This window comes from Bos javanicus, chromosome 21 (assembly GCF_032452875.1).
Source record: "Bos javanicus breed banteng chromosome 21, ARS-OSU_banteng_1.0, whole genome shotgun sequence".
Classification (NCBI taxonomy): domain Eukaryota; kingdom Metazoa; phylum Chordata; class Mammalia; order Artiodactyla; family Bovidae; genus Bos; species Bos javanicus.
In genome coordinates, this window is record NC_083888.1 from 59,596,389 (window position 1) to 59,616,726 (window position 20,338).

The following is a 20,338-nucleotide window of genomic DNA, read 5'->3' on the forward strand; positions in this document are numbered from 1 at the left end:
TTTGATTAGAAATAATAATAATAATTAAGAATCTGATTTTTCTGTGCTGGGGGGCAACTGAGCCCATGGGCCGCAACTACCGAGTCCTGCACACTCTAGACCCACACTCTGCGACAAGAGAATCCACCACAGTGAGAAGACCAAGCACCGCAGTGAAGTGCTCACCGCATCTAGAGAAAGACCATGAGCAGCAATGAAGGCCCAGCACAGCCAAAAATAAATTAGAAAAAAAAAAAAAAAGAATCTGATGTTTCTGACACCCAGAGCTGTGGAGACCGGACATCCACTCCCAAGCTGGCAAGATGGGCACCATAGTGATTCCAGTTTTACCAGCAGGGGTGCTGGGAACCTGCAGACACTTCTCTGCAGAGAACCATTCTCTGCAGCACTTCATGAAGCCCCCTCTACAGCTGCTGCCCAATTTAAGCTCAGTCAGAACCCAGCTCTGTGAATGAAGAGAGCGAGCAGCTTGGGGAAGAAGCGAAGTTCAATCTCTGCCACACCAGAAGGAACCAGCCAAGCCTGGAAAGGCCCCATGAGGTCAAGGGCCCCTCCCCCAAGGTCCAGTGTCCTGAGCGTGTGATCTGCCCCAGGCCTCTGGACCTTTGCCCTCCGATTTCCGGCCAGGGAGGTACAGGCTGGACCAGGCGGACGTGGGAGACCTCAAGATTCACTGCCCTTTGCAGGGGGGTTTGCCTGTTGCCTCCTGCCAAAGAGAGTGGAGCTGGTCACAAAGGCTGGCAGCTCACAAGCCCCACCTGGCCTGATGCAGAAACCTCTGGCCCCAAACCAGAATATCAGCCAGAGGCAGGTCTGCTGCGGGCCTGGGGACCAGAGGCTGGGGCTGAGCTGAAACAGCTTTTGAGAAGCAGATTCCACCTCCTTCGCTGCCCAGTGATTCTGCTCTTTGGCTGGTGTGCGGTTCTTCCACAGCCCGTCCCCAGCAAGGACGAAGTCCAGGAGAGCTTGCCAAGAGACTCGAGCCAGCTGGGACGGCATCACAGAACTGCAGCCGCAAAGCAATTCTGATTCAAAGGAGCCAGGCGAGGGCAACAGTTAGGTGGGGCTGGGTGGAGGAAAAAGCTCAGTGAGAGGAGAAGCAGGTCAGGAAAGCTGGGGGGATGTAGTGAGGGCTTTCCTTCTATGCAGTCAAGGCCAGACGGGCATTCCCCTGAGTACTAATGCTGAGTACTGTGCTGGGTGCTATGCTGAGTACTATGATGGGCACTCTCCTGAGTACTGTGCTGAGTACTATGGTGGGTACTATGCTAAGTTCTATGCCGAGTACTAGGATGGGTACTATACTGAGCAATGTGATGGGTTCTAGAATCCAGGATGAAAACAAACATGACCCAGTGCTTGCGGGCTGTGGTGGGGTCTGTAGACAAGAGCACAGACGACTATAAAAGAGCCATAAAAGACCACAAAAGTGGAGCTCCAAGGAGGGGTGTGGGCAATCCAAGAAGCCTTCATGAGGAGGCAGCACTGTCACCGAGGGGGTCTGAGCCCCGTGGGAGAGCACAGGGTGGGGTGCCCAGGACGCGGCTCCCTCCACCTAGGCTCCTGGCCCAATGCTCAGGGTTTCACCCGGAAGTGCTCCTGAGGCTGCCGGGGCCCGTTCACTTGCCCTTGCCAACAGCCCTTCCGTAAGGATCACCTTTGCCTTCACCTAACTAAGCCTGACCCACCGCCACGGGGTGATGAGCTGCCCCCAAACCATGCAAGGTGCAAAGGGATAGCGTGCTAAGACAGCAAGTGCCGTGCAGGGCTGTTCACAGACAGGGAACATCAGGAGCTGGGACTGGGGCTGGGGGAGAGGGTCAGAAAAGACTCGTGGGCAAGGTGGCAGGCGTTTCACTTCACGTTGCACACTCAGACCCAAACGAAGGGATTCCAAGCAGAGGCGACAGCACGCACCAAGACTTGGTGGCAGGGAATCTAGGCTTCCTGCCAACAGGAGAGGATGGGTGCCTGGGAGGTGGGCTGGCAGGGGAAGCCGAGGCTAAAGAATAGGGTCGTGTAGATAGATGGTGGAGGACCTTTGATGTCAGGTGGAGCTGGCTTTTCTCTGGTGGGCAATGGGGAGCCACGGAAGGTTGCAGAGGAGGAGAATAGTATCATGAACCTGTGTTAGGGACGTACCTCTTCCATACTTGTGTGGCTGCTAGACTACATGTATACCTGTCCCTGTGAGGCCATAAACCCAAGCATAGCGTGTGCTGCATCCCTTCCACTGGTCCAGGCTCCTACATGGAGATGGCCAGTGATGCTCTGAACTCAGCCCTGGGTTCAAGCCCTGACAAGAGCAATTCCTTTCATTCTGGCCCATCGCTGTGCCTAGGGATCCATTTCATTATTGAAAAGTGGGGACACTACATCACAATCTCGGGGCTTCTGGGAAGCAAAAGGTGAAAGCTGACAGCACAGGCTCGAGCACTTAATAGCAGCTGAATGAACGTCACCGCCCTTCTCCCACTGACCTGGCAGAGGCACCCATTGATAAACGACAATCGGTGATAATGATGTGATAATGATGACAAAGGCTGAGACTGACAAGGGAAGGGACTTTGGCTGCCAACTCCTCTCCCCACCAGGCTTGCCCCCTCCCTTCAACCCTGGCCTTCCCAATCTCTGCCTTGTGCCAGGTGGTGGGTAGAGCCGGACTCCAGCCCGAGAAGAGCCAAGGCAGGGACCTCAGGCAGAAGGAAGCAAAGACGGGGTGGGAAGCAGGGCCGGGGCCAGCTAGGGGCAGAGACCACCTGGCTGCATGGGGCCTCCTGGCAGGACAGGCAAGCCAGAGAGTGGCCTCTGGAGCCTTACAATGAAAGCGCGATCCTAGGACCCGCAGCAGGAGCGTGTCAGAAATGTCACGTCCACCTCGTGGCTGAGAACCTGCACTTAAACCTCAGAGACTCCAAGACAGCAGAGTTTGAGAAACACTGGTCTGTCCACTTCTCAGACCAGTGGGTAACCTGAGGCCTGAGATGGAGGGACAAGGCCAAGGCCGCAGGGTTATCGAGGCCACAGCCTCCGCATACCTCGGTCTCCCGCAGCCTGGCCTCCAGCGCCGTGCGGGGCCCCTGGGTGTTGTCATTGATCTGCAGCCGCTCCTGCACAGCCCTCATCCACCGGCGGGCATCCTCCACGCTCCTGTCGAAGCCCTCCTGGGGCTGCTGAGTCATGGCACCTGTGGGGGCTGAAGACAGGACAGGTGAGATCAGACAGACAGGTGAGAGTGCTTGGGGGCGGGGTGGGGGGAACAGGGAGGCAGGGGGGAAGGGGGTGCTGTGGAGGGGCCCCGGCTGGCTGATGGGTGGTGGGCAAGGATAAGCGAGGCTGACCCTGGGGGTGGGCCCAGACCCCCAACCCCCAACCCCTTCCTGATGCTCTGATGCTTGACACTGGGGACACAGCCAGAGGCAATTGTGTTTGTCAAAGAGCCACAGGACACGAAATGATCCGAGAAGGAAAAACAGGTCTGGCCTCTCGGGAGGGGCTGGGCAGGGAGAGCAGGCCCAGTGTGTTGGGTTGGCAAAGACTCTGTCCTAGCTTCCCTGCGCCCCTCTGATGCTACCGTGGGACTCAGGAGCCACTCTCTTCTCTTTGGTTTGAAACCCTTTCAAAAGCCGGTCCTAAAACATGCACAGGCTGAGATGTCTGTGACAGATACTGAATCTTGATTGGAATGGATCAAAACCCTCAAACTAAAAAAAAAAACACAATTTTTTGGCATCGGCCAGGCTAACGCCAGCCCCTAAACCTCAGCTGGAATGAGCATCTCAGGCCAGGGACCCCCTGCGAGCCTGGTGTCTTGTTACTTCTACTGCTTCACCAACCTGGGTCCCAGGCAGATACTGGCTAAGCACTTTCACTGACCTACATAACCACCTGGGGTTTCCCCAGGGGGCGCAGTGATAAAGACTCTGCCTGCCAATGCAGGAGACTCAGGAGATGAAGGTTCAATCGCTGGGTGGGGAAGATCCCCTGGAGGAGGGCACGGCAACCCACTCCAGTATGCTTCCCTGGAAAATCCATGGACAGAGGAGCCTGGCAGGCTACAGTCCATGGGGTCACAAAGAGTCAGGCACGACTCAGGCTCAGTTGACTGAGCACAAAACAGCATACACAACCTATACCTGGCAGCCACTGACAACCCACTGACTTTGCCTTTGAGCTGAGACCCATTGCCTTCAGGGACACCCGCCCCTGGGCAGAGGTCTTCCCGGCTAAACCAATCCCTTTGCCATCCTGCCCCCTCCTCTCTTACCTTCTAGCTGTGGATACAAAGTTTCAGATTTTTCTCCTGTAATTTTCTTAAAATCCCATTAAGCCCAGGAAAAACTCTTCTGTGTTTCAGTTCTAGTTGTCTGCTTATGGCAACTATAACCCACTTCGGATTAGTTATTTATATCTGCATCTTAGGTGAAAGGATTGTGTCTAGCTTATCCTCCACTCTCCCACAATGCCTTGCACAGAGTAAAGCCTCCATCAATGTTGAAACAGCCCTGCCTTGGCATAAACTGTCACGCACCCCACACCAACCACAGAATTTGTTAAAATGGCCAGACAAACCTAGGAACAACCCAGATGCCCAGCAACAGGAATAATTAAGGGAAGTATCACATACTTGTACTTCAGAATATTATGCAGCCAACAAAAAGTAAGCTTGAGATGAATTTGTGATGGAGAGTGCTTAGGCTCTAATGATAATATAAAAAAAATGCAACAAAATTTATCTTTAGCAGCCCTGGCTCAAAGGGCTTCCCAGGTGGCACTAGTGGTAAGAAACTCGCCTCCCAATGCAGGAGACACAGGAGATGTGGGTTCAATCCCTGGGTCGGGAAGATCCCCTGGAGGAGGAAATGGCAACCCACTCCAGTATCCTCGCCCGGGTTGTCCCATGGACAGAGGTGCCTGTCAGGCTATAGTCCATTGCAAAGAGTCAGGCACGACTGAGCCCTGGGTCTACGGCTAATAAAAACAAAGGGACTTCCCTGGTGGGCCTTGCTTCCACTGCAGGGAGCGTGGGTTTGATCCCTGGTTTCAGAACTAAAATCCCACATGCTGCATGGCATGGCTAAAAAATAAAAAATGACAACAAACAAAAAGACCAAAACCACAAAAGATAATGCCTAGAAAAGGCTGGCTAAGTCTCATCATTACAAAGCCCATTCCCTGGTGGTCCAGTGGTTAGGACACCACGCTTCCACCGCAGGGGGCACGGGATTGATCACTGGTCAGGCAGCTAAGATACCCACAGCCTCACAATGCAGCTCAAACAGACAAAAAACAATGTCCACGTGATGAACTGGAGAGAGGGGTGTGGGCAAGTGGCAGAAGCCACATCCCACGTGACCTCAGGCCTCTTTGCTCCCGGCATGCTGTCCGTGGAGGCCATGTGGTTAAGGACCATTGTCTGGTTGATGGAATCACAGTTGGAAGCTTTTCTGTTTCCTTATTTTTCTTCTCAGGCACTTTGTGAATTTTCCAGAAAGGGCAATCATTAAAATGAAAAAAAAAAAAAGAAATTCCTTAACATTGGCTGAATTGTTTGTTGTTTCTCAATCATCAGTTGGTTGTTCAACAGGGGTTAACTGGGAATCTGGGCATCCTGCCCCACCCCGGCCCTGCACTGGGAGCTCTGCCATCAGACGGCAAGATGCACGTTGGACAAGGGGAAGGCAGTGGGGGGCCCAGGGTGGGCTTCCCTCTGGGACCTGGGCTCCCAGAGCTCAGTCTCCCAACCTGTTGTTTCTCCTTCAGAGCTGTTTTGATGTTTTTCTAACAACTTAATACGTTCCCTGCAGCCACCCCCTGCCTCTGAAAGCTTCCTTTGAAAAGCACATTAGAATGTGCAGGCGTTTAAATTGGTTCATTGTGGCTTTAATCTCTTGTCTGATGTGTGACTTGACTGGCTTCCAAAAGCTCAGCTTTTATGTGTTTACAAAGCGATGAATGGGAGGAGCAGAAGCAAGCTCCCAGAGTTTCGGATGACAAGGCACAGGGAAGCTCTAAGCACCACAGGGCACTGTGGTTTTGGAGACTGCTTCTTCCAGTTGGAAATGCCTGGGGCCTGGGAGGCGTGGTGGTTTGGAGACCTGGAAACACGTCGCATAGTACACTAGGGGTCCAGCAGGGTCGGGCAGGGAGCAGAGGGGCCCCAGACCCACGAATCAGTCTCAGAGGCGGGCTTCTAACCTCGGATGGGGGGTCACTAATGGTAAGCTTGGTGAAGCTGCAGGCAGAGTTCAAGAGACCAGGGTCTGTTGGCCGGTTCTGCCAAACCACTTCATTCCAGGTCAATGAAACACACAGGAATTAAGCACATGCCCCTAGCTAGGCTTGATGCTACAATCTAGGGAGCAAATAAGTGGGCACCATCCCTGCCCCAGGAAGTTTCCAGAAGAAAAGTTACATTTGAACATGTGTAAGGGCTGCAGCCAGGTTGAGGATTTGAGGCGAGAGGGATGGACTGTTACTGTGCACCTCTTCTCATAATGAAGGCTTTAAATGCTGAGACTAAAAGCTAGAATTACAAGGAAACCAATCATATTAAAATGTAGTCAACAAAATACTGAAAAGCAGGAATTTCCTGGCAGTCCAGTGGTTAGGACTTCACGCTTTCACTGTTGAGGGCCTGGGTTCAATCCCTGGTTGGGGAACTAAGATCCCTCAAGCTGAGTAGTGCAGCCAAAATAATAAAGAAATTCAATAAATAAACAATTCACAAAGAAAAAATAATTATTATAAAATACTAAAAATAAAAAAAATACTAAAAATCAAATTCATCACACACACACAATCTTATCAACACACTAAATCACAAGATCTAATAACAATGGGCCTAATAACTACCAGGCTTTTGAAATAGTGATGGGCATAAACTACATTTCGAGATATCTACAATGATCGCAATGCAACATAAAAATATATGTGACAAAGTACAGCCAGGCTATTAGCAGAGTGGGCTTGGTTTTGGCTTGGCCTCCTGTGCAACTGAAGAAACTGCCTCAGTCAGAGGTCAGCAGTAATTCAATCTGTTGCCTTCCATCAGTCCATGGACTTGGGTGAGAATCCTGCTGCAAGCCTTCTCACGGCTGACAGGAAGGACAGCCTATTTCCTTACGGAAATTTAAAAGTTTAAGACTGGACTTCCCTGGTGGCACAGTGGCTAAGAATCTGACTGTCAATGCAGGGGACACGGGTTCAAACCCTGGTCTGGTTAGATTCCACATGCCTCGGAGCATCTAAGCCCGTGAACCACAGCTACTGAAACCCATGTGCCTAGAGCCCACAAGCTGCAACAAGGGAACCCACCGCCACGAGAAGCCCTCGCATCACAACGAAGAGTAGCCCCCTCTCGGAGCAACTAGAGAAAGCCCAAGCAAAGCAACGAAGACCCAGAGTGGCCAAAAATACTTAATTAATTCAAATTATTATTTTTTTATTAATTATTTATTTGGCTCTGCCGGGTCTTAGTTGCGGCATGTGGGATCTAGTTCCCTGACCAGGGAACACACCTGGCCCCCTGCTTTGGGAGCATGGAGTCTTAGCCGCTGGAACGCCAGGGAAGCCCCGAAATTATTTTTTTTTTAAGTAAATTAAAAATAAAATTTTAAACTTGAAAAGTAAATGTGCAGCTCCAGAAAAACCCACTCACAATTGGTTCATGGACCAAGAAGACCTCCCTCACCAGGAAGGTCATGGACTTCCCTCTGTGACCTCAATGGACTCCAATAAGGTTCTGCCCAGCCCCCATCCCTCCTGGTGGGAACCAGAGGGGGCTTCCCGAAACACCACGTCAGCTGACCCGTGCCCTACGTGTCTACGAGATAGTGAGGCATGGTCTTCCAACTGACCCCCAAGCCCTGAGCCTGATCCTGTTTCCAGCCTTGCTTCCTACTGTATCGCCTCACAGCAACCCCAGGGCAAACTTGCAGTTCTTCCCTCCTCTCTGACACAGCCAAGACCAAGACTGTCCTCTGCTCCCTCTGCTAGAAGCAGGCCCCTCCCCAGAGCCTTGCCTTCTGGCGCGGGGCCCCAGAGCATCTGTGGTTGCAAGCTACACTTTCTGGGCAGGCCGCCTCCACTCTTGCCACCTCTCCACCTCTGCACCCCAGTGCTAGTGAACCCAGTTACCAGCCCTTCACTAATGTCGACTGAAGAAGCAAAGAAGCCAAGGAAATGGCCCATAGACCTGGGCTGTGCAGGGCGAGAAGGCTTCCAAAATGCGGCGGGGAAGGTAGGAGACAGCCCTGGGCTTGGAATCTGCACACTGACCCTGAGCACGTACGTCTGACTCTGGGCCTCAGTGTCCCCATCTGCACACCTGAGTACTGAACAAAGGGTCTCTGAGGTTGTGGGTTGGAAGGGTCCATATTACTAAGGTCTCCATGAGCCATGCCAAGTCCAGCTCTGAGCTGGGTCTAGGGACCAGCTTCCACTATCAGACTGTCAGCCTGCTCTGGGCTCTGGCTCCCCTCTCCAACCACGGAGCCCCTCCTCAGCCAGCACCCCTTCCAGCATTTGGCCCCTCTAAGGCAAGCCAAGATAAACTGCAAGGCCTGCCTTAAACTCCCAGGGCTACATGTAAGCTCTGAAGGAGATGATCCTGCTGCTGCTGCTGCTGCTGCTAAGTCGTTTCAGTCGTGTCCGACTCTGTGCGACCCCAGAGACGGCAGCCCACCAGGGTCCCCCATCCCTGGGATTCTCCAGGCAAGAACACTGGAGTGAGTTGCCATGTCCTTCTCCAATGCATGAAAGTAAAAAGTGAAAGTGAAGTCGCTCAGTCATGTCCAACTCCTAGCGACCCCATGGACTGCAGCCTACCAGGCTCCTCCGTCCATGGAATTTGCCAGCCAAGAGTACTGGAGTGGGGTGCCATTGCCTTCTCTGGGAGATGGTCCTAGGGACCTTTTATATTGGGCTTCCCTGGTGGTTCAACAGTAAAGAATCTGTCTGCAATGCAGGAGACACGGGTTCGGTCCCTGGGTCAGGAAGATGCCCTGGAGGAAGACATGGCAACCCACTCCAGTATTCTTGCCTAGAGAATTCCATAGACAGAGAAGCCTGGAAGCGACTTAGCACCCACGCACGTCCACCTTTTATATAGGGGGTGGGGTTCTTTCGTAAAGGATCAGGTAGTAAATATCTTTAGACTCTGCAGGCCACATACAGTCTCTGCTACATATTCTTCTTTGATTTTACAGCCCCTAAAAAATGTAACGGAGAAGGCAATGGCACCCCACTCCAGTACTCTTGCCTGGAAAATCCCATGGATGGAGGAGCCTGGTGGGCTGCAGGCCATGGGGTCGCTAAGAGTCAGACACGACTGAGCGACTTCACTTTCACTTTTCACTTCCATGCATTGGAGAAGGAAATGGCAACCCACTCCAGTGTTCTTGCCTGGAGAATCCCAGGAATGGGGAAGCCTGGTAGGCTGCCGTCTATGGGGTCGCACAGAGTCGGACACGACTGAAGTGACTTAGCAGCAGCAAAAAATGTAAGACTCTTGGGATTTCCCTGGTGGTCCAGCGGTTAAGAATCCACCTTCCAATGCAGGGGATGTGGGTTCGATCCCTGGTCAGGGAACTAAGATCCCACACGCCGTGGGGCAACAAAGCCCACACACTGCAACTACTGAAGCCCACATGCCTCAGTGAAGACCCAGCGCAGCAGAAAAAAAAAAAAAAAGAAGAAGCCCATTTCACGTTCACCACACCAAAACAGACCATCAGCCAAATATGGCCCATGGGCTAGTTTGCCAACCACAGTCTTAGATGCTCCAAGGCTACAACCAGCAGCTGCAGGAGCCACAGAGGCCAGCAGGCACAGTTAGCTGGTTAAGCCGCCCACAGGCACGTGTCCTGGGAGTGGACAGACGTTTGAGGCCAGAAGGACCTATCACTGGTCCTGGTGGTCTTGGCCCCACTCTTCTGGAGCTGTGTGACCTCTGGCCAGTCACTTAACTTCTCTGAGTTCCCCCCTCCTCACTCGGAAATGGAGTGTCTGAGTCTGTTTGGGCTGCTATAATAAAATATCACAGACTGGGTGGCTTATAAACAGCAGAAATGTACGTTTCACAGTTCTGGAGGCTAGAAGCCAGAGATCAGGGCTCCAGCTTGGTCGGGGGGGGGTCCTCTTTCTGGTCGAAGACTTATCGTATCTTCACATGGAGGAAGGTCAGGGAGCACTGTGGGGACTCTTTAAAAGGACACTAATCCCATCCATGAGAGCTCCACCCTCACGTTCTAATTATCTTCCAGATGCCCTAACTCCTAACACCATCACATTGAAGGTAAGGATTCCAGCGAAGGGTTGCTACTGCTAAGTCACTTCAGTCATGTCCGACTCTGTGCGACCCCAGAGACGGCAGCCCACCAGGCTCCCCGTCCCTGGGATTCTCCAGGCAAGAACACTGGAGTGGGTTGCCATTTCCTTCTCCAATGCATGAAAGTGAAAAGTGAAAGGGAAGTTGCTCAGTCGTGTCTGACTCCTAGTGACCCCATGGACTGCAGCCTACCAGGCTCCTCTGTCCATGGGATTTTCCAGGCAAGAGTACTGGAGTGGGGTGCCATTGCCTTCTCTGGTGAGGTGTTGGGAGGGACATAAATATTCAGACCATAGCATGGGAACAAAACCTAGATCTGATGAATGAAAAAACCTCCCACCCTGGAACACACTCCATCCTTGGAAGCAGTTCTTTTTAACCCCCAACTCCTCTGAGTCAGGTGGAGGGCGTTCCTTCCTTAGGAAGCTGCATCCAGACAGTGGCTCTCACACCATCCCATGGCTGGGTGTAGGGTAGGATGCAGGTGAGTGGGCATAGACGAATGCGTCTGTGCATCTCTACAGCTGCTGGGTCCCGAGGATTTGGATGAACCAGGTGGTGCTCTAGCCCAGAGGGTTCTGTGTCCAGTGAGGGGACCACAGTGAGCTTTGAGAGGAGGGGAGTGCAGGCTGAGTGGGAAGCATTGCAGTCTGGGATACTGGGAAGACTCTGGACACACTGTGGGATGGGGAGGCTGAAGCATGAGGATCAGGGGGAGGAAGAGGGATGGGGGGCAAGAGCCAGCTCAGAGCCACATCCAGGCTGGCCCCCGGGGGCGATCAGGAGCCAACACATACCAGGCGGGGGTGAAGAGACTGATTCTGAGGTTCGGGTGAGTCACCTTGGCCAGGGTAGGTGCAGAATGGAAGCCCTTGCTGATGGGGTCGGTGGAGGCACTCTCAGGCGGGGGCGATGGGGTCAGGCAGAGTCAAGGTGCTGAGTCAAGCAGCCGCAGGAGGCTGAGGATGACGCGGGAAGGCCTCTGGGAGCAAGGGGAGAGTTCTCACCTCCCGTGACTTTGTCCTTCTTGGATTGGTTGAGTGGACACAGGATTAAAAAAAAAAAAGGAACTATGTATTTTTCAAACATTTTGCCAAAAAAAAAAAAAAAATGTACTCAGGCATTCTTTAAAAAGCTGTTTCCATTTCCATGCGGCCCCTTCTTGGGCCACAGTCCAGCCCTGGGGTGTGGCTGCAGGCAGCAAGGCAGTAGGGCTCCGGGTGTGCCTCTGGGCTGTCCCTGAGCAACAAGAGACAGGATGCAGGCCCCTTCTGGTTCAGACTGGCGCTGGTCTGCCAGAGGAGACGCTTGGAAAGGAAGCAGCCTTGGTTTTCAGCATCCCGTTTGGTTATCACAAACAGCAGCCGGAAGAGAAATGATCTTTCTTCCTTGATGACAGACAAGGCAGGGCGGGGCAGACGATGGAGCAGAGGAGCAGACTCAAGGCAGGGCATGTGCCTAGATGGATCCCGGGTCAAAGGCACCAGCCTGGGAGATCAGTGCACCCACAGGAGCTGGACAAGACCCCCACGTGTGGCAAAGGACACAACTCTCCCAGGAATGGACTGTAAGGCTGTCCTTCAAAGGAGGCCAAGACAATATCAGAATCTGAGCTCCAGGCCTGGGCCATCATGTCAAAGGGGAGAGCTTAGTTAGAGTCTCAGGAAAGGCTCAGGCTGAATGAGGAGGCAGAAATGCTCAAGAAGTGTGTGGCAGGTAGAGGGTGCTGGAAAACGTGATGCAGACTTGAAAATGAAAAAGCCAACCTGCGAAGAGAAGGGTGCTGCCATTTCTGTAATGATGAAAGGCCTACGTCGTGCTAAGCACTTGTCCACAAGTCATAGGTCATGCAGGAGGCAGCAGAGGTTGAGCAGCAGGGCCTCTTCTGGGACTGAGAGAAGAGCTATATAGTCAAAGCTGTGGTTTTTCCAGTAGTCATGTACAGATATGAGAGCTGGACCATAAAGAAGACTGAGCATAAAGAGTTGATGCTTTCGAACTGTGGTGCTGGAGAAGACTTGAGAGTCGCTTGACAGCAAGGAGATCAAACCAGTCCATCCTAAAGGAAATCAATACTGAATATTCATTGGAAGGACTGATGCTAAAGCTGAAACTCCAATACTTTGGCCACCTGATGCAAAGAGTCGACTCATTGCAAAAGACCCTGATGCTGGGAAAGACTGAAGGCAAGCGAAGGGGACGACAGAGGATGAGACGGTTGGATGGCATCACCAACTCAATGGACATGACTTTGAGCAGACTCTGGAGACAGTGAAGGACAAGCAATCCTGGCGTGCTGCAGTCCAGGGGGGTCACAAAGAGTAGGACACGACTTAGCGACTGAACACTGGGGAGAGCTCCTTCCCTGCCTCCCCCATCCACAGCACCTTTCTCTTAGGATCTGGGGATAGTTGTCGGGCACCTCCTCAGGACCAGGCACTCAATGGGCACAACCCTAGATAAGAACACTGAGGCTGGAGTGACCAGTCCAGGGCACAGCCCATCGGGGCAGCACTGAGCTTTGAACCTTGTTCTGTTGGATTCTAAAGCCCCTGCTCATCTCATCTCACTAAACCATCCTGCTTCTAAAACCAAGTCCAACTCCTCTGCATGTCAGGGCAGCTGGCAGAACTGTCCCGGGAAGGATGGTGACTCTGAATGAGCAGGGTCCAACTAGGAAAGGTGAATCCATTCTGAGTCCAGCTGCAAACCAGAGGGACCTGACAACATGCAGGTAAAGGAGCTGAGAAGTCACCAGGAGACAAAAGGGAACTCGCGTGCCATTCAGTGATCCAGACGCTCTAAGAATCCTGCCTAAGACCTAGCCAAATCCCCATAGTGAATGCTCCTAGAGCATGACACCAGACCCCTCCTAGCGAAGAGAGGGGCAAAGTCCGGTTCCCAGAGTGAACTACCGGTTGACTATTATTTGGCTGACATTATTAGTACCATTTTATAAAGCTGGAAACTGAGACTCAGTAAAGCAAATAGCCTGCCAGAAAGTGGTGGATCCTAGATTAACAATAATTGTAACAGCCCACATGTGTCTTGCATTCTGTACGTGCCTGGGTCTATGATAAAGGCCTGACAGTTATTCATTCATTTATCCTACAAAGACCAGTGAGACACTTAGCCCAACTTTATAAGGAAATTGTTACTTGCTCAGTCGTGGCTGATTCTTTGTGACCTCATGGACTGTAGCCCACGAGGCTCCTCTGTCCATGGTATTAATATTTTCCAGGTAAGAATACTGGAGTGGGTTGCCACTTCCTTCACCAACCCAGGGATCAAACCCGGGTCACCTGCATTGCAGGCAGATTCTTTACCATCTGAGTCTGAGGATCAGTGATACTAAGAACAAATGCCCAAAGCCAGATGGGTGTTAACTATTGAGGGCAGGACTGGAACCCAGAATGGCTGAGTCCAGAGCCTATGTTCTTAAACACCATGGTGCCATCTAGCTTCCATGCCCCTGCCTGTACCTCCCAGAACCTCTGAGGTCATCTTCTACGAGCATCTGAGCTCCAGGAAGGAGACTGCAGTGTGGAAATCTGGGCCTCTCAGCTTAAGAATCTAGACCTGGAGATTACAGACTGAGGCCTGAACTGCCGGGCAGCCCCAGTCCTGTAATGCCCAGTCACTCTGGCCCTCTGCCAATCCAGCTGCCCCCTGGCATTCAGCTCTAGAATACAGAAGCTTCAGGATCCAGACCTGAGTTAAACCCCAGCTCCCACGGCAGGACCTAGAAGCAGTTAGAGCCCGGTGTGCCTCCTCCGCCAACCTGGCCAGGGGCCCCACCACAGACTGACCCAGAGCCCTGGCATGGGGCTCACTCCCTTTCCTGTGACACGCTCGCCTTTCCCGTGACTCACTCCTGCCCTGCCACACAGTTTCCACCCTACTTGCTCCCACTGCTCTCACATTTGCAGATGGAATTTCAGGAAGCAAGCGGACAGCTGGTTTTAATCCCCTAGCCTCTTCCGAGTGGATTCCGGGACCTCTTTTTTGTTTACTTATTGTCAGACAACGTTGCAAAGAGGCCAGGGCTCAGAGCATCGTTCAGAGCACCAGGGTGGTCCTCGGCCCTTCTCTCTCACCTGGCATTCGTGGAAGGTGATTCTGAGAGCGAGTGTGTAAAAAGCAGGGGCTGGAGGGACTTTCCTGGTGGCCCAATGGTTAGGAATCTGCCTGCCAATGCAGGGGTCATGGGTTCAATCCCTGGTAGGGGAAGATTCCACATGCCTGAGGGCAACTAAGCCCGTGAACCACACCTACCGAACCTGTGCACCTAGAGCCCATGCCCTAAAATAAGAGGAGCCACCACAATAAGAAGTCCACATGCCACAACTAGAGAAAAGCCCATGCAGCAACAAAGACCCAGTGCAGCCATAAATAAATGAATATCAGGGGCCAGAACTCTCCACAACATCTTAATGGGTCACTGGACCAGGAATTCTCACATCATCTTATTGAAACTTACAACCAGCCTCCAAGGTAGCTGAAGCTAGAGTTGGGAACAATTGCTGGGCTTTATCCCATCAGAGGTAACCACGGGCTTGGGGAGACTGGGGACTGGATGGATCAAAGCCACACAGACTGCAGGGTTCCACAGCCCATCCTCGTCCAGGGCTTTGTAAATGGTAATACAAGAAACGTCATTTAGGAATAGGGTTGTGGGGTCCACTTTACAATTCTAGCCGCAAAGGGGACAGGCCAAGAGTTCCCACAAAGGGACTGCTTTCAAGACAAGTGCTCTGTCATCACTGATAAATGGTGTTTGGTACCACTGTTCTCTGGCCCACCTCCTTTCCCAGGCAGCTGACTATAAAACAGTATTTCCAATCACTGAAATTAACAAAACCCAAGCACTCCATCAAAAGGCACAGTGTGGAGGACCTAGGATTTCTACGCAAGAAATGCTGGCCTGCTGACCTGGCAACGCATGGTCAAATATGAACCTCTGGGAGGGAAGAGAATGCGCAGGGCAAGCATGAGAGAAGGAGGGACAGAAGGCTGGACTGCCCAGAGAGGAAAAGCGTCCCTGGGCAAACCAGCGTCTCCGAGGGGTGGAGCTTCGGATCCTCAGGCCAGGTGTGATTGGCTCAAGCTGCCGGGAAGGCAGCCAATCAGAGGGTGCGAACCGGAGGGCTCCCTGCGGCGATCCAGGAGAGCATCCTACCTGCTGGGGGCTGCGTGGAAGGGCAACCAGAGGACGGGGAGGCAGGGACTGGCCATCAGCTGCGGGTCACAGAGCGGGGGTGGGCAGGGCATCAGGGGACTTAGTCTGGGCCTGGCAAGGACCCTGAGTGTCGCAGAGGGCAGGCATGAGGATGGGCAGGCCAATCAACGCTGCCCATTCGGACTCTAATTTGGAAACAGGAGCTTTGGGTCAGTTTGGTTTTTCAGTTCTGGTGAGTCAGTTTTGGCCACACTGTGGGTCATGGCCCAACCCCAGACCTTGGCAGTGAAAACGCCAGCTGCACTCCCGAGTACCCTGTAGATGAACTCTCCAAGGGCCTAGAGAAAGAGCTCCATCTGGCCCGTGGCAAGGCGCATCCCAGGTACTGCCCCAGCCTCCAACGCCCCCTGCCTGGAGAAGACCTGGCCAAGCGGGTGGAGAGCTTCCAGGATGCGATGTTGACCCCTTGTCCCTGCGCCTCCCTTCCCCCTCCTTCCCCACTGGCCCAGGGCAGTGTTCTCCGTGACAGCATGGCAGTGACAGATGCTTAAGACCCCCACCCCCACCCGGCCACCACCACCAGGCCTCTCTCTTATTGGCCCTGGGAATCGAGAGCCCATGCCAAGCCCCCAGCACCTCAGACCTTCTCCTCAGGTAGGAACCTTCCCCCAGGAGGGGCGATTCCAACAGTCACCCCTGAACCCCCCAGACTTGCCCTATCTTTCTAAGCAGCCCAAGGGAGCGGGTTCAACCACAATGACCACACACACTTCCTGTGGCCCTCAAACCTGAATAACACATCAACAGACCTAAATGTCCTGTGACAGATAAATGGATGTGGATAGAGAAGATGTGGTGTATATATATTATATCTAAATCTACATATGCCATAGGATATTCAGATCAGATCAGATCAGTCGCTCAGTCGTGTCCGACTCTTTGCAACCCCATGAATCGCAGCACGCCAGGCCTCCCTGTCCATCACCAACACCCGGAGATCACTCAGACTCACGGCCATCGAGTCAGTGATGCCATCCAGGCATCTCATCCTCTGTCGTCCCCTTCTCCTCTTGCCTCCAATCCCTCCCAGCATCAGAGTCTTTTCCAATGAGCCAACTCTTCGCATGAGGTGGCCAAAGTATTGGAGTTTCAGCTTTAGCATCATTCCTTCCAAAGAAATCCCAGGGCTGATCTCCTTCAGAATGGACTGGTTGGATCTCCTTGTGGTCCAAGGGACTCTCAAGAGTCTTCTCCAACACCACAGTTCAAAAGCATCAATTCTTCAGCACTCAGCCTTCTTCACAGTCCAACTCTCACATCCATACATGACCACAGGAAAAACCATAGCCTTGACTAGACGGACCTTTGTTGGCAAAGTAATGTTTCTGCTTTTTAACATGCTGTCTAGGTTGGTCATAACTTTCCTTCCAAGGAGTAAGCGTCTTTTAATTTCATGGCTGCAATCACCATCTGCAGTGATTTTGGAGCCCAGAAAAATAAAGTCTGACACTATTTCCACGGTTTCCCCATCTATTTCCCATGAAGTGGTGGGACGGGTTGCCATGATCTTCGTTTTCTGAATGTTGAGCTTTAAGCCAACTTTTTCACTCTCCACTTTCACTTTCATCAAGAGACTATTTAGTTCCTCTTCACTTTCTGCCATAAGGGTGGTGTCATCTGCATATCTGAGGTTATTGATATTTCTCCTGGCAATCTTGATTCCAGCTTGTGTTTCTTCCAGTCCAGCGTTTCTCATGATGTACTCTGCATATAAGTTAAATAAACAGGGTGACAATATACAGCCTTGACGAACTCCTTTTCCTATTTGGAACCAGTCTGTCCATGTCCAGTCTGTTCCATATCCAGTTCTAACTGTTGCTTCCTGACCTGCATACAGATTTCTCAAGAGGCAGATCAGGTGGTCTGGTATTCCCATCTCTTTCAGAATTTTCCACAGTTTATTGTGATCCACACAGTTTATTGTGATCCACACAGTCAAAGGCTTTGGCATAGTCAATAAAGCAGAAATAGATGTTTTTCTGGAACTCTCTTGCTTTTTCCATGATCCAGCGGATGTGGGCAATTTGATTTCTGGTTCCTCTGCCTTTTCTAAAACCAGCTTGAACATCAGGAAGTTCACGGTTCACATATTGCTGAAGCCTGGCTTGGAGAATTTTGAGCATTACTTTACTAGCGTGTGAGATGAGTGCGAATGTGTGGTAGTTTGGGCATTCTTTGGCATTGCCTTTCTTTGGGATTGGAATGAAAACTGACCTTTTCCAGTCCTGTGGCCACTGCTGAGTTGTCCAAATTTGCTGGCATATTGAGTGTAGCACTTTCACAGCATCATCTTTCAGGATTTGGAATAGCTCAACTGGAATTCTATCACCGCCACTAGCTTTGTTCGTAGTGATGCTTTCTAAGGCCCACTTGACTTCACATTCCAGGATGTCTGGCTCTAGGTCAGTGATCACACCATCGTGATTATCTGGGTCATGAAGATCTTTTTTATACAGTTCTTCTGTGTATTCTTGCTATCTCTTCTTGATATCTTCTGCTTCTGTTAGGTCCATACCATTTCTGTCCTTTATCGAGCTCATCTTTGCATGAAATATTCTTTGGTATCTCTGATTTTCTTGAAGAGATCCCTAGTCTTTTCCATTCTGTTGTTTTCCTCTATTTCTTTGCACTGATCGCTGAAGAAGGCTTTCTTATCTCTTCTTGCTATTCTTTGGAACTCTGCATTCAGATGTTTATATCTTTCCTTTTCTCCTTTGCTTTTCGCTTCTCTTCTTTTCACAGCTATTTGTAAGGCCTCCTCAGACAGCCATTTTGCTTTTTTGCATTTCTTTTCCATGGGGATGGTCTTGATCCCTGTCTCCTGTACAATGTCACGAACCTTATTCCATAGTTCATCAGGCACTCTATCAGATCTAGGCCCTTAAATCTATTTCTCACTTCCACTGTATAATCATAAGGGATTTGATTTAGGTCATACCTGAATGGTCTAGTGGTTTTCCCTACTTTCTTCAATTTAAGTCTGAATTTGGCAATAAGGAGTTCATGGTCTGAGCCACAGTCAGCTCCTGGTCTTGTTTTTGCTGACTGTATAGAGCTTCTCCATCTTTGGCTGCAAAGAATATAATCAGTCTGATTTCGGTGTTGACCATCTGGTGATGTCCATGTGTAGAGTCTTCTCTTGTGCTGTTGGAAGAGGGTGTTTGTTATGACCAGGGCATTTTCTTGGCAAAACTCTATTAGTCTTTGCCCTGCTTCATTCCGTATTCCAAGGCCAAATTTGCCTGTTACTCCAGGTGTTTCTTGACTTCCTACTTTTGCATTCCAGTCCCCTATAATGAAAAGGACATCTTTTGGGGGTGTTAGTTTATTACTCAGTCATAAAAGAGAATGAAATAATGCCATTTGCAGCAACATGGACCTAGAGATGATCATACTAAGTGAAGTAAGTCAGAGAAAAACAAATACCATATGTTATCTGTTACATGTGGAATCTAAAAAACGACACAAATGCACCCATCTACAAAACAAAACAGACTCACAGACACAGACTTACAGTTGCCAAGGAAGAGCGTGGGGTTGGGGAGGCAGTTTGGAGTTAGCAGATGCAAACTATTATATGGAGAACAGATAAACAACAAGGCCTTACTGTGTAGCAAAGGAAACTAGATTCTACATCCTGAGATAAACCATAATGAAAAAGAATATTAAAAATGTATATAACCGAAACCCTAACCCTTATGGCAGAAAGTGAAGAACTAAAGAGCTTCTTGATGAAAGTGAAAGAGGAGAGTGAAGAAGTTGGCTTAAAGCTCAATATTCAGAAAACTAAGATCATGGCATCCAGTCCCATCACTTCATGGCAAATAGATGGGGAAACAATGGGCACAGTGGCTGACTTTATTTTTCTGGGCTCCAAAATCACTACAGATGGTGATTGCAGCCATGAAATTAAAAGACGCTTACTCCTTGGAAGGAAAGTTATGACCAACCTAGACAGCATGTTAAAAAGCAGAGATATTACTTTGTCAACAAAGGTCTGTCTAGTCAAGGCTATGGTTTTTCCAGTGGTCATGTATGGATGTGAGAGTTGGACTATAAGGAAAGCTGAGCACCGAAGAATTGATGCTTTTGAACTGTGGTGTTGGAGAAGACTCCTGAGAGTCCTTTGGACTGAAAGGAGATTAAACCAGTCCATCCTAAAGGAAATCTGTCCTGAATATTCATTGGAAGGACTGATGCTGAAGCTGAGGCTCTAATACTCTGGCCACCTGATGTGAAGAACTGACTCATTGGAAAAGACCCTGATGCTGGGAAAGATTGAGGGCAGGAGGAGAAGGGGACAACAGAGGATGAGATGGTTGGTTGGCATCACTGACTTGATGAACATGAGTTTGAGCAAACTTTGGGAGTTGGTGATGGACAGGGAAGCCTGGCATGTTGCAGTCCATGGGGTGGCGAAGAGTTGGTCACAACTGAGTGACTGAACTGATATAACTGAATCGTTTTGTGGTATAGCACAAGCTAATGCAACATTGTAAATCAATTATACTTCAATTAAAAAATATATAGTTGTGAAAAAAAATTTTAAAGGAAAATTGCTGCTGCTAAGTCGCTTCAGTCATGTCTGACTCTGTGTGACCCCAGAGACGGCAGCCCACCAGCCTCCCCGTCCCTGGGATTCTCCAGGCAAGAACACTGGAGTGGGTTGCCATTGCCTTCTCCAATGCAGGAAAAGTGAAAGGGAAGTCGCTCAGTTGTGTCTGACTCCTAGCGACCCCATGGACTGCAGCCCACCAGGCTCCTCCATC

At 50.8% G+C, this 20,338-nt stretch overlaps 1 protein-coding gene across 2 annotated transcripts in view; it reads right to left on the reverse strand.

Moving 5' to 3' along the window:
- The window catches only part of SYNE3 (spectrin repeat containing nuclear envelope family member 3), a 113,127-nt gene that overhangs the window by 62,745 nt on the left and 30,044 nt on the right, over window positions 1–20,338 (reverse strand). For both annotated transcript variants that reach the window (XM_061395242.1, XM_061395243.1), the window contains exon 2: window positions 3,039–3,196. In XM_061395242.1, the coding sequence (XP_061251226.1) occupies window positions 3,039–3,182 (144 nt within the window). In that variant the 5' untranslated portion in view covers window positions 3,183–3,196. The remainder of the gene's footprint in view (window positions 1–3,038; window positions 3,197–20,338) is intronic.